At 34.5% G+C, this 14,116-nt stretch overlaps 1 protein-coding gene across 5 annotated transcripts in view; it reads left to right on the forward strand.

Annotated features, from left to right (window-relative positions):
• The window catches only part of LOC123537935 (disco-interacting protein 2 homolog C-like), a 109,704-nt gene extending 97,703 nt beyond the window's left edge, over nt 1-12,001 (forward strand). For all 5 annotated transcript variants that reach the window (XM_053530635.1, XM_053530631.1, XM_053530633.1 and 2 more), the window contains 5 exons: nt 481-600; nt 1,440-1,514; nt 2,011-2,185; nt 3,087-3,210; nt 3,816-12,001. In XM_053530635.1, the coding sequence (XP_053386610.1) occupies nt 481-600; nt 1,440-1,514; nt 2,011-2,185; nt 3,087-3,210; nt 3,816-4,068 (747 nt within the window). In that variant the 3' untranslated portion in view covers nt 4,069-12,001. The remainder of the gene's footprint in view (nt 1-480; nt 601-1,439; nt 1,515-2,010; nt 2,186-3,086; nt 3,211-3,815) is intronic.
• The last annotated feature ends 2,115 nt before the right edge of the window (nt 12,002-14,116 follow it).

Below are 14,116 nucleotides of genomic sequence, written 5' to 3' on the forward strand. Positions count from 1 at the left end.
AGTCTGTCTTTCCTTTGTCAGGATCTCACAGCATCAACCATAGAATGGCTATGGTTGCCAACTTTAAATCCCTTGTCCCTCTCCTGAGAGAGTATGAGTCCTGCTAGAGTTTCACTTGGGGTTTTGAATGCTACGCGTGAGGAAGCCATCCAGCTGATTTACGGAAGGTCGATGGTTCTACCCAGGTGCCCGCTTGTAATGAAATAATGCACGGAGGGGCACCTGGGGTCTTCCTCCACCATCAAAGCTGGAAAGTCACTATATGATGCTATAATTGTGTTGATGCGACGTTAAACCCAACAAAAATTAAATTAAATTCTTATATGTCACCACACTTCCTTTTATGTCACTTATGTGATTTATCACACTTCCTTATATGTCACTTTTCACACATATGACACTAGGAAGCATTTATTTTTCCTGTGATTTGTTAACTGGACTACTCAGAATGGATGTTACCAACATTTTATACCTTTACAGGGTGCAGCGTGCCCGGAACCGACCACTGTTTTTGTAGATCTGAGGGCATTAAGAAATGATCGAGTGACCCTTGTAGAGAAGGGAAGTCCCCATAGCTTATGTCTCATGGAATCAGGCAAGGTAGGAATGGCAAAATCAAAGTTTACTCCACCTTTTGGAAAGAACCATTGAACAGATTAAAATGTTTTGAAGTATAATACTTTAGGTTAGCAATATGCCATGCAATGTTGGTAGAGCAGCACTGCTATGAAGACTGGTATTTGTATGTTGTACAAATGTTATTGCTCTTGAGAGGTTTATTAACAAAATGTTAGAAACTGGTTTAATGTGAGTGAATGTGTTTCTTTGTAAGGAGGTACTGTATAGTTTCTAATAAACGCCAGGGGTATTTTTTACTTAGAGGGGAAGGGGCCTAGGCCTGTGATTTTGGGAAAAAATAGCTTGGTATTTGGGCATTGGGGAATGCAGTGAAGTTTTGTAGAAAACTGCATGATAACACCCTAAGGGACATTAATAAGAGAATATACGGTGTTTGCATTTTTGAGGTAATACGGTATCTGCAGGAAAATATGCAGCAACATTATTGAATAGAAAGGTTGCAATGCTATGATAGGTATGTGTAGGATTTGTTATTTCAATGAGCGTCTGAGGTGTTAAAATTAAGAACCTTAAAATTTTCACACAGATCATTTGTAAACATTCAAAGTATACTTGTAAAAACCACAATTTGAAATTAAAAACATATATTTACATGCAGTTTATAACTATTAAAGTTAATATATTGGAAGATTTTCTGCAGATGCTTTTTACTGTGTCTAGGGATTTTCACTGGAGAATAGTAATTGTAACCTGTCTTTACCCTTCAAAAGGCACAAAATAATGAGGAAGTCAATGTATATGTTCATTTTATTTTACTGGAAAAAAAGAGTGACTTTACAACTTCTCTTTCAACATTTCAGTTATTACCAGGTGTCAAGGTTGCCATAGCAAATCCAGAAACTAAAGGCCAGTGTGCAGACTCACATCTTGGAGAGGTATTTGATTGTTTTTAAACCTTGCTTGCAGTGTAGAATTCTTTCATGTGATGAAGTCATTAAGGAAGGCTGGTGGTTCTACCCAGGTGCATGCCCAAGCTTGACACAATTTCTGGAGGGTACCTTTAGTCTTCCTCTGCGGTGAAAAGCTGGGAAGTCCCCATATAAACTATAATTGTGTCTGTGTGACGTTAATCCCAACAACAATAGAAGTAGTATTTTTTCATGTGTTTTCGACATCCTGTTCTTTGTTGTGCATACTCTAAATGAATATGATTTTAAAGTTGCGAATGATAAATTTTTAAACTTTTAATTTCAAGTAAGTTATATAAAACATACTGTTTCTGATAATATAAAACATACTGTTTCTGATAAATGCCTGTAGGAGTAAAATTTCTATTTACACTAATTGAACTGGCCTTTACTTGTTTTGTCATGAATATTTTTCTCGAATTTAAGAATTCTGTTAGAATTATTACTACAAATTTGATTACAGATCTGGGTGTCGAGTCCCCACAATGCCAATGGATACTTTACAATCTATGGTGACGACTCCCTGCACCCAGACCATTTTGATGCTTCCCTTGCCACTGGAGATACTCAGTCTTCGTATGCTAGAACAGGTTACCTGGGATTTGTGAGACGAACAGAACTTACACAAAGTGATGGAGGTACAATTTTACATTGTTTATTTATTATCAGAAGCTATTTACTAATCACAAGCTTTGATAATAATATTAAAAAAAATAGTACTAACTTCATTTAATTCCAAAGTGCATTTTGCACATAGCCATTCTTCCTTGTGGAATTCGAAAACCTGTGTATGAAAGCAAGTTAATTTACCAATGGCAACATACAGAAATAATGACGAGAAAAAAATACTCATTGTGATAATTGCATAGAAATTAATGAGAAGAAAAAAATATTTGCATGAATTGTGGAATTTGAAATGCAGAAAATACTGAGATAAAAGAGCTTTTATGTTAAATGTTTTTGGTTTATAGGCAGCATCCTTGTTTCATTTTATTGTCAGATTTTTATGCATTTCTACATACAGTGTATACTTGAATTCAACTTTGAAATGCTATTCGAGTTAGTAATCTAGACCTATGATGTCTATTACACTAAAGCTATAGTGAAGTATTCAGATACATACAGTCAAACTTGGATCACTCAGACTTGACGGGACCAGCAAAATTTGTGCGAGTTACCAGTTGTTCGAGCCATCAAAGAAAATACATTATACAGGGATTTTGCCGGACCTGAAGACGAGTTCGAGTGAAGGGGGCGTGTACGAATTATTTGAGTTTGAGCGAACAAGGATTGACTGTACTGTGATATTATTAATATTCGTGGGGAATTAATTTTCATGGATTTCACGATTGTGTCAGTCTTAAAATAAAATCTCAGTAGACAGAAGTTAAGCTCCATAAAAACATTTCTCCGCCAAAACCACAAAATGTTATCCCCACAAAATTAAATGATTTCACAGTAGTAAATTTAGTTGAAAATAATTTTAACATAAAAGTTGTAGATAGGGTTAGTTCTTAATTTACTGCGTGTCTTCTGCAGGTCGACATGATGCCCTGTTTGTGGTTGGTTCCCTGGATGAGACTGTAATGCTGCGAGGCATGAGGTACCATCCTATCGACATAGAAACAAGTGTGTTACGCTCTCATAGGAAAATCTGTGAATGGTAAGTCAATTGTTCTATTTCTGTTATGCTTGCTTAACTTTTACCCTGCTAAATTTCTAAAATGGACTGGTCTACCGTTCAATTTGGTCAGTACCATTGATTATTCAAAAGGTGTTCACTGAAAATTTACTGACTGAATAGGGAACAGGGCAGACCATGATTAGCCTGTACGGATGTGCCGGCTGATCTTGGTGTGCACTGGTCGCAAAAGCAAAAGTAGGCTAAAGGATAAAATACGTTTTGTTAAAAAACACTGAGAATTGAATTTGTGAAGAATACATTATACTCCCTTGAAGAAGGTTGTTGTTTGTAACATTACTTGTACCAACCTGTCTGCAAGCTTAAAGATTATAAAATTATTTCTGATGCAAACTCGTCATTAGTCAATGTAGAGACTTAAACTCAAAAGCGACCAATCAGATGCTAGGTTTTTTAGACATAACTTCTTAAGTTATATGATCTAAAGCCTTAGTCTTCATTCTCTGATAATAATGTTTTGCAAAGTTCATTAGGACCAAAAACTGAGAAGCAAAAAGTATTTCTGTTAATTAATTCAGTTTTTTGATCTTTATTTTTCACATACCGGTATTTTCTTTATTTTTCAGTGCTGTGTTTACCTGGACAAATCTGTTAGTCGTTGTCGTAGAGTTGGACGGAAATGAAAATGAGGCTCTAGACTTAGTTCCATTGGTTACAAATTCTGTGTTGGAAGAACATTATCTCATAGTGGGCGTAGTTGTAGTTGTCGATCCTGGAATTATTCCGATAAACTCTCGTGGTGAGAAGCAGAGGATGCATTTACGAGATGGATTCTTAGCGGATCAACTTGACCCAATATATGTAGCTTATAATATGTGAACACACTACTAGCATCTTGACTAAAAATACCACAAAACCTTGAACAGATCTTGCTGTTTTTAAGTCAGAATGATGAATAGAACCATTGGAATTTTTTTTAAATCCTTTAAACGTATAAAGATGTAGGACATGATGTTGCTTCACATATAGACAGAGGTGTTCGCTTCATCAAATATCTTATTAAAGACTACTCACATTGTTTTCGTCATGAGACAGACCTCTTTACACGATAGGTGTTGTTCATAGAAATAATATTTTCCAAGACCAAAGACTTGTACAGTTGTAGAACTGTAACCAGAATAGGTGAAACTTTAAATGAGAGCTAATGTGTGAAGACCAGTGTAAGGGTTTTGTGACCAGTATGGATCCAGATCCGTCTGCACATCCACGCAGTCTGAACTGGATCCATACTGTTTGCGTATCAGATGCAAACAAGTACTGAAATTGATAAAAAGAGTGGTATGGATGTGTGGGTAAACAAGTAGCTGTGCAGAGATCCAGATTCTTGCCGATTGCGAAGCCTTAACAGCGGTTTTTCACACAGCAGTGCTCAGATTTCGATTGGTATAGATTTAGTATTATTTATTGTATGTCAAGAGAAAGCCTTTTTTTATTTTATTTAAGTTTATTTATTTTTTGTTAGGAAAATGAAATATGTATGTAGAAAGTCAAACAAGAAAAACAGTTCTTTGAAAACAATACCTTAAAGTCATTATAAGTTGCAAGCTTCGACACTTATATGCAGTATTTAATCATTTTCTTCAGTAAAAATATATTTATATATGCCATGACAATTTGTAATGTGCCATTTGCAGATATTGTATAATTTAAAAAAATATATGATTAAATCCAGAATATATAATAAAAAAAAAGATAGATACCCTATTGCCTTGCTTTAGCTCAAATTTTATGCAAGAATTAAAGAAAATGAAATGCTGTACATATTGCATACATGTGCTTTGAAATATTTCAAGTTTCCCCGATGAAAGTGCTGTTGTAGTTTGTTTGTGCCGAGTTTTTCCTTCAAGAATTTACCTGTCCTGGTATATATTGCTTCAATTCCCATTTCAAGGGTCTATGTGCATGGCTTTCAGCGAAGATGTCATTTTAAAATTGATTGATTTCATACAACTTAAAATTAAGCCTGCTTAATATTAAATAACACAAGGATTTTCCAACTCTATTCATTCTTTTAACCCTTGTCATGCTGGACACGATTGATTCTGCCTTTGGGACCAGTGTAGTCTGATCATGATCTGCACTGTTTGCCATTCATTTAGTATCTTTTTGGTATGCACCCCTTTTAACAGTTAATGATACTGTCCAAATTGAGAGATGGACAAGTTTATTATAGAAATTTAGGGTAAGAGTTAAGGTCACTCGCTTAAAATCATTTGTCTCTCGCTGATACAGGCTTGAAATCTTGCTTGGGGTGTAAACTGCTTCAGGTGGGAAAGTTATCCTGCTGGCTTACATTGTCTCCATGTTTGCTACTCAGTCAGTAAATGTGTCGTAAACACCCCTTCGATTAATAAATGGTATTGCCCAAACTGAATGATGGACGAGTCCATTTTAGAAATTTAGCAGGAGATATGAATTTTCCAAAGTACTACATGAGCATATGTGACAACATTATACAGTCAACCATGTTTTTAAAGACACTTTTTTTATGGCGAGCTTTGTCCTTATTTTGCTGATGGTATTTGGACTCGAGTTAAAAGTTAAATTTGAGATAAAATTCACGGTCTTTAGGACTAGGTGGTCTCACGTTAAAGATGGTCTTCAGCACAAAGTTGACAGATGTCAATCTGATGTTTGCAGCACAAGTAGAATTTTTTTAAAACTTGAGTATCTGTTTTTGCTTTTGTTTTCATTTTCATTTCATACTTTGAAACCTCAATGACAAGGTTAAACTGTTTTGAGTCTGTGTACAAAATGTAAACTTGTTGTATAGGCCTGTTGTCGTTTTTTTTGTAGATAAAATAATTACGTCTGACTGTACATACATCACCAATTTGTTCTTGCATATTTATTGTATATATGTGTACATTTTAAAAAAAATATTAAAGGACTGATGAAAAAAAGAACATATCTAGAATATTGTATATAAAGTATAGATGTAAAGATGATTTGGTTAACGCAGTTACTAAAAGGTGTAGTAGCAGTAGAAGATGAAAGAGATATACATGTAGTATTGATGTAAAAGGTTAGGATTAACCCTTATCATGCTGGACACGAATGATTCTGCCTTTGCGACCAGTGTAGATCATGATCAGCCTGCACATCCATGCAGTCTGATCAAGATCTGCACTGTTAGCCATTCAGTCCATATCCTTTTGGTAAACGCCCCTTTTAACAGTTAATGGTACTGTCCAAATTGAAAGATGGACAAGTCCATTATAGAAATTTAGCAAGGTCAGGGTTAATGTAAAGGATATGGTTGGTAACTGAAATTTTTTATGAATTCTTCTAAACTGTCTTAAAAGTTACACTAGATTCGAGTGAGTTAATGCATTAAAAGTTACTGCACACTTGTAAGGGAAGGATATAGTAGTAACAATGTCCATCTGTATGTTAGTTTTTCTGTCGGTCCCTAACACATAATGTCATGGCTGTAACACAAATCTGGAGCATGATGTGAAGGTCTTACCTCCAAGTTCATGGTCACAGGCAAGAACCCTTATTCAGACCCTTAACTGTAACAGGTAAGGGTACACATTTTTTTAGGGGCCTTCATCACATACTAGTGACATAGATTGTTTAGTCATGGAGTGATTTGAAACTGTTAAATATGTCTTTAAATTGAAAAAAAAAAGATTTCCTTTCTGGATCAGTAGGGAAGGCAGAAATATTGTACATAACAAATTTAGTTTTATACATCAGTTTGACAAGGCTTTCGAAAACACATGAAATATGTTATTGTTTTTTTTAAGACATCAAAATTAAGCACCAGAAGCAAATTTTGGTGCATGAAGTATGATTTGTATTGATGTCATTGTTATTAAATATTACACTTTTCTAATCAGTTCTAGGAAAGGACAATTTCTTTGTTTTTTTTTGATATTTGATATAAGTATATATAATGTGCAATATTATGCTTGTGTTGTTAAATGTTAAGTATATTTAGTTGAAATTGGGAATTATGGGATAAAATAATCTCAACACTAAACAAAAGCACATGTAGTTAAAGGATAAAATAATCTCAAAACCAAAAAAAAATTATATTTAGTTAAAAGTTGGGAATTATGGGATAAATAGTCAACACCAAAAGAAAATAAGACTGATATGAAATTCTTGAAAGCTCTTTTGTGAAATGTAGGTGCACTATCGTGAAGGTTTCACTGTATTTCCTAATTTTTAAAAGTCTGTTCGTTAGGCTTTTTTGTCTCCTTTTATGTTAGATTTAAAAGATAACTGCCATTTTGTTCATTGCAGTCAATTATAATTGTGGAAATAATGCTGGAGGTGAAGCTGGATTTTACTTAATAGCATTCACAATCGTTTTTAATTCAGAGATCGATCTGTTCACAAATATTAGAAATTAAGAAATAAAATCATAAATATTTTTCAGTCTACAGGCATATTTTGTTACAGATAGTGCTTGTTTTCACTGTTTTCATTTCTGTTTTATTTCCATATTGTTTTGTTATCATAATTTGAATGGTCTTTTGTAATAATTGTGGACAACCCTTTTTCATTGTTGGTGCAGTTTTCATAATGAATTTCTACACAGGGGGCGGGTGGGTTCGTGGGGATGGGCTCGGGGGGTGAGTGGAAAAATGTGAAAATGTTTTAAATAAATCTATAGATCTGATCTTTATTATTTTGAAAATTTGTACAAAAAAATGGTAAATTATATTGTTTTGTGTTTGGTTCCGGATATTAGATATTTGAAATGTAATCTTGGCATAGTTTTACCTAATTATGTGATCAGTATGTTTTTGTAATAAGACTTTTATAATCCAGTCATATAGTTTGCTGTTAGCTTTAATACTGAATGAGAAGTGGAGCCTTTTTACCGCATAATACGGTGGTATCATGTCTAGTCAGAGATAATGTAATGCAAATAAATAATTAAAATTTACCACCAAGCAGGTCCAGTTTGTTTGAAGATGATGGTTTATTAACCCTTATCATGCTGGACACAATTGATTCTGCCTTTGCGACCAATGTAGATCTGATCAAGATCTGCACTGTTTGCCATTCAGTCAGTATCTTTTTGGTAAGCAACTCTTTTTAACTGTCAATGGTTCTATCGAAATTGAAAGATAGACAAGTTTATTATAGAAATTTAGCAGAGTAAGGGTTAAATATATTAAGAGATTGTAGATTTTTACATGAATTATTCTATGATTTAAGACATGGATTGTTGTACTTACTTATAAGTCTCTGTTATAATAATTTTTATGCCACTAATAGTAAGAAAAATATTTTTTTCCACACAATCGAAGAAAAAATGTTACATTAAAGCTATACATTTAATGTAAGGAAGTTTGATTAAATAGGTTATTAGACTTGTATTGAAAAATGTGCACAAGTTCTGCATAGTAGATATCGTGTAACTTAAGAGAGCAATATTTCTCTATGAAAGAACAGGTTGATTCCCAGCTAATAATCTTTCTAAATTTTTATAGATGACATGTTTGTTCATTAGCCGGACGAAAATTGAAAAGGTTAACATTTATGCAATTTTTTACGTAACAGCAAACGTTAAAATGGCGGAACAGGTGAAACACCTGATACAAAATTTACACATTAATATGGAAAAAATATTGATTTGTTTTCCTTTTTTCTTGAACAAAGTTAAAATCTGAATTTTTGCGAAAAAAAAAGTATTTTAAAGATGTACTATGCCCATCTTTTGATAAAATATTTTATGTTAAATACTGATTCTAATCCTAAAAAATCTTCATCAGATATATATAATTTGGTTTAATAAATAATTTTACAGTGTATGTGTACCTGCAATTGCAATGAAATGTTACCTTGTAGCAGGTTTTTGTTGAAAAGAAGCTTCTGGTTTTTAAAGTGTTATTTACGTAGTCATACTGTGCTTACATGAATAGTACTTTAAACCTCACATACAGTACTGTTTATATACACAAGCATGTTTGTTTTATGTTTAATACATAATTATTTTCTGATTAATACTTGTTTGTATTTTCAGATATGAAATTTAGGTATAATATATCTTTGATAATGTTCATATTTTCTAATATGAACGTTGGGTATGATATTATCTTTAATAAACTTGGAACAGTTAATTTAAGTTATTCTGATGTGAATAGGGTTCCTAATCATGCCTCATATTAGAAAAAAAGATCTGATTATAGGGGTGCCTTGATAAATGAAAAAAATAACACTTTGGCCTATAAATAAGTTTTTGTTTAGTTTTTTTTTAGCTCACCTGTCACAAAGTGACAAGGTGAGCTTTTGTGATCGTGCGGTGTCCGTTGTCCGTCCGTCCGTCCGTAAACTTTTGCTTGTGACCACTCTAGAGGTCACATTTTTCATGGGATCTTTATGAAAGTTGGTCAGAATGTTCATCTTGATGATATCTAGGTCAAGTTTGAAACTGGGTCACGTGCCTTCAAAAACTAGGTCAGTAGGTCTAAAAATAGAAAAACCTTGTGACCTCTCTAGAGGCCATATATTTCACAAGATCTTCATGAAAATTGGTCAGAATGTTCACCTTGATGATATCTAGGTCAAGTTCGAAACTGGGTCACGTGCCTTCAAAAACTAGGTCAGTAGGTCTAAAAATAGAAAAACCTTGTGACCTCTCTAGAGGCCATATATTTCACAAGATCTTCATGAAAATTGGTCAGAACGTTCATCTTGATGATATCTAGGTCAAGTTCGAAACTGGGTCATGTGCCTTCAAAAACTAGGTCAGTAGGTCAAATAATAGAAAAACCTTGTGACCTCTCTAAAGGCCACATTTTTCATGGGATCTGTATGAAAGTTGGTCAGAATGTTCATCTTGATGATACCTAGGTCTAGTTCGAAACTGGATCACGTGCAGTCAAAAACTAGGTCAGTAGGTCTAAAAATAGAAAAAACCCTGTGACCTCTCTAGAGGCCATATATTTCATGAGATCTTCATGAAAATTGGTCAGAATGTTCACCTTGATGATATCTAGGTCAAGTTCGAAAGTGGGTCACTTGCCATCAAAAACTAGGTCAGTAGGTCAAATAATAGAAAAACCTTGTGACCTCTCTAGAGGCCATATTTTTCATGGGATCTGTATGAAAGTTGGTCTGAATGTTCATCTTGATGATATCTAGGTCAAGTTCGAAACAGGGTCATGTGCGGTCAAAAAACTAGGTCAGTAGGTCTAAAAATAGAAAAACCTTGTGACCTCTCTAGAGGCCATACTTATGAATGGATCTCCATAAAAATTGGTCAGAATGTTCACCTTGATGATATCTAGGTCAAGTTTGAAACTGGGTCACGTGCCTTAAAAAACTAGGTCAGTAGGTCAAATAATAAAAAAACCTTGTGACCTCTCTAGAGGCCATACTTTTCATGGGATCTGTATGAAAGTTGGTCTGAATGTTCATCTTGATGATATCTAGGTCAAGTTTGAAACTGGGTCAACTGCTGTCAAAAACTAGGTCAGTAGGTCTAAAATTAGAAAAATCTTTTGACCTATCTAGAGGCCATATTTTTCAATGAATCTTCATGAAAATTGATCTGAATGTTCACCTTGATGATATCTAGGTAAGTTTCGAAACTGGGTCACGTGCGGTCAAAAACTAGGCCAGTAGGTATAAAAATAGAAAAACCTTGTGACCTCTCTAGAGGCCATATTTTTCATGAGATCTTCATGAAAATTAGTGAGAATGTTCACCTTGATGATATCTAGATAAAATTCAAAACAGGGTCACGTACCTTCGAAAACTAGGTCAGTAGGTCAAATAATAGAAAAACCTTGTGACCTCTCTAGAGACCATAGTTTTCAATGGATCTCTTGAAAATTGGTCAGAATTTTTATCTTGATAATATCTAGGTCAAGTTCAAAACTGGGTCACATGAGATCAAAAGCTAGGTCACTATGTCAAATAATAGAAAAAATGACTTCATACTCAAAACTGGGTCATGTGGGAAGAGGTGAGCGATTCAGGACCATCATGGTCCTCTTGTTTAATGTAAAACCTCCAGTTTGGACCTTTGCTGTAGCAAGTGGCATTTAATTAGAGGAATGAGAATTAGAAAAAGCAAAATTCATTTTCTGACCTTGAGACATACATATATTTCATTTATCAAATTAACCAGTAGCAGGTTGTGTTTCACTAATGACATCATTTTTTTTTTGCATAGAAAAAAAAATCCATAGATTTTGACTGAAGCTAGTAACATTTCTGAGAGAATTTGAATTGTAACATCTCCCATTATGACATCAGAATATGTTGTACTGAATAGCACTAACTTGCTTGTAAAAAATTGAATAAAAGTGTTTCCTTTATGACATTACACCTGTGATGTAAAAATATGTTCTGCTAAATAAAAATAACTTGCTTGTGAAAAAAACAACTAAAAAAATGTTTCATTTATGACATCATATTTGTGACATCAGAATATGTTGTACCTGATAGCACAGCTTGCTTGTAAAAAGGTGAATTGAAGCCTTCTATTTATGACATCACAACTATGACATAAGTTGTTGCTATGGTAACCACATCTATCACACAGTTTAATCTTCATACTGCTTCTGTTTTTAGAAAGTTCTTGATTATGCCTATATTTACTATTTGTTCACTCATTTTGTAAGATGTTATTTTTAAAGGTGTGCTTTTTTATTACTGTACAATTACATGTAACATACCATTGGAAATGCTATTTGCTATTTATTTATATGTATTTCTTACGATGTATGAATACAAGCCCGACTTATTCATAATAATAAAGTATTGAAATGTCTGGTACAAATTGTTGTTGTTATTTATACTTCATCTGAGACTGAAGTTGAAAAAAAAGATCTCATTTAGACAATGTTTGTCTAAATTGACTTTCCATATCTCAGACAAGTTCATTTCATATGCTCAAGTTGTGTTATAGTGATCACCTTGTGTTGTCTGTGCACAATGTGTCACAAACCACTTTACTGTTAACACTAGAGGTCACAGCTTTAGTCCAATCTTAAACCTGGCTTGAGTTCTTATAAAATCTAGATCCAGTTTAAAGCTGGGCAAAACAGGGTCATTAACTTGGTTGCTAGATCGTCATAAAAAAACTTACTTTTTTAAGGCCACATTTTCAACTTGATCTAGATACATGTTTTTATACACCCGTAGGGACGTATTATGTTATACCCCCGGTGTCTGTCCGTCTGTCTGTTAGCCATTTCGTGTCCTCTCTGTAACTCTTGAACCCCTTGAAGGATTTCAAAGAAACTTGACACAAATGTTCACCACATCGGGACGACTTGCAGAGCGCATGTTCTGGATGGCTCGCTTCAAGGTCAAGGTCACAGGGGTCAAAGGTCATATGAGTGTGTTTCGTGTCGGCTCTGTAACTCTTGAACTCCTTGAAGGATTTCAAAGAAACTTGACACAAATGTTCACCACATCGAAACGACGTGCAGAGCGCATGTTCTGGATGGCTCGCTTCAAGATCAAGGTCACACAGGGTCAAAGGTCATATGAGTGTGTTTCGTGTCGGCTCTGTAACTCTTGAACTCCTTGAAAGATTTCAAAGAAACTTGGCACAAATGTTCACCACATCGAAACGACGTGCAGAGCGCATGTTCTGGATGGCTCGCTTCAAGACCAAAGTCACACTTAGGGGTCAATAGTCATATGAGTGTGATTTGTGTCCGCACTGTAACTCTTGAACAGCATGAAGGATTGTAAAGAAACTTGGCACATATGTTCACCACATCGAGAAGACATGCAGAGCGCAGCATGTTCTGGATGTCTCGCTAAAAGGTCAAGGTCACAGTTAGGGGTCAAAGGTCACCGCTCTGTAACTCTTGAACCCCTTGAAGGATTTCGAAGAAACTTGACACAAATGTTCACCACATCGAGACGATGTGCAGAGCGCATACTACAAGGTCAAGGTCACACATATGGGTCAAAGGTCACACCTTCGGGCATATATTGCTCCGCATTGCGGTGCTCTTGTTTCATTAAATATTAGTCAAGTTTGCGAACTTGGATATCTGGCTAAAACTAAATCACTATGCCAAATCATTAAAAAAGCTTTTTAACACTAGAAGTCATGTTTTTTTACCTTATCTACATGAAACATGATTAGAATGTCCTCATGAAATTTAGATCAAGTTTGAAATAGATAGAGTGAAATTCCAACACTTTAACCTGAAATTCATGGGGGTATACTTTAATGACGTTGTGTTATATGATGTGGGTGATGACAAATAATAGTTATTCAAAGTATGAATCAAATCAGAGGTAGACTGAAAGTGCATCAAAGCATTAACCTTAAATTCTAAGTTATAGGGGACACAAATCATGAAATATTGGTGCTAGAGTTATGGCATTTGTGTCAAATGATATGGGTGTTGATCTGGAGCAAATATCTAAGTCTGAATCAAATCCATTCTGTAATAACCAAAAAAGGCTGAAAGTCCCTTAAACTCCAGTAAAAAGGGGGTATAATTCATATATTGATGCTAACTGACCTTTTGTCTGATGATGTGGATGATGATATGGAATAACTACTTAAAGTTTGAAACATTTTTTAGTGATATAAAATTCAGTTTTGAAAAAAACTGCACGAAAAAATTCACATGTCAACTTTATGCCACCAAATAGCAGAGACAGTGAAATAGTCATCAAAACTTTAAACCTTAAATTCTGATTAAAAAGCGGTGCATGATTCATGAACTATTGGTGTGAGAATTATGGCCCTTGTGTTATATGATGTGGATGTTGATGATTTTCATTCAAGTAATAACAGAGACAAAGTAAAACTTTAACCAAGGTGGGGACGCGGATGCCGGGGTCACAGCTCTCCTTTACTCGTCGTATTGTAGAGCTAAAAGTATTTAATCTAGAGTCATGAAATGTTATAGGGATATTATTC

This window comes from Mercenaria mercenaria, chromosome 18, assembly GCF_021730395.1.
Source record: "Mercenaria mercenaria strain notata chromosome 18, MADL_Memer_1, whole genome shotgun sequence".
Taxonomy (NCBI): domain Eukaryota; kingdom Metazoa; phylum Mollusca; class Bivalvia; order Venerida; family Veneridae; genus Mercenaria; species Mercenaria mercenaria.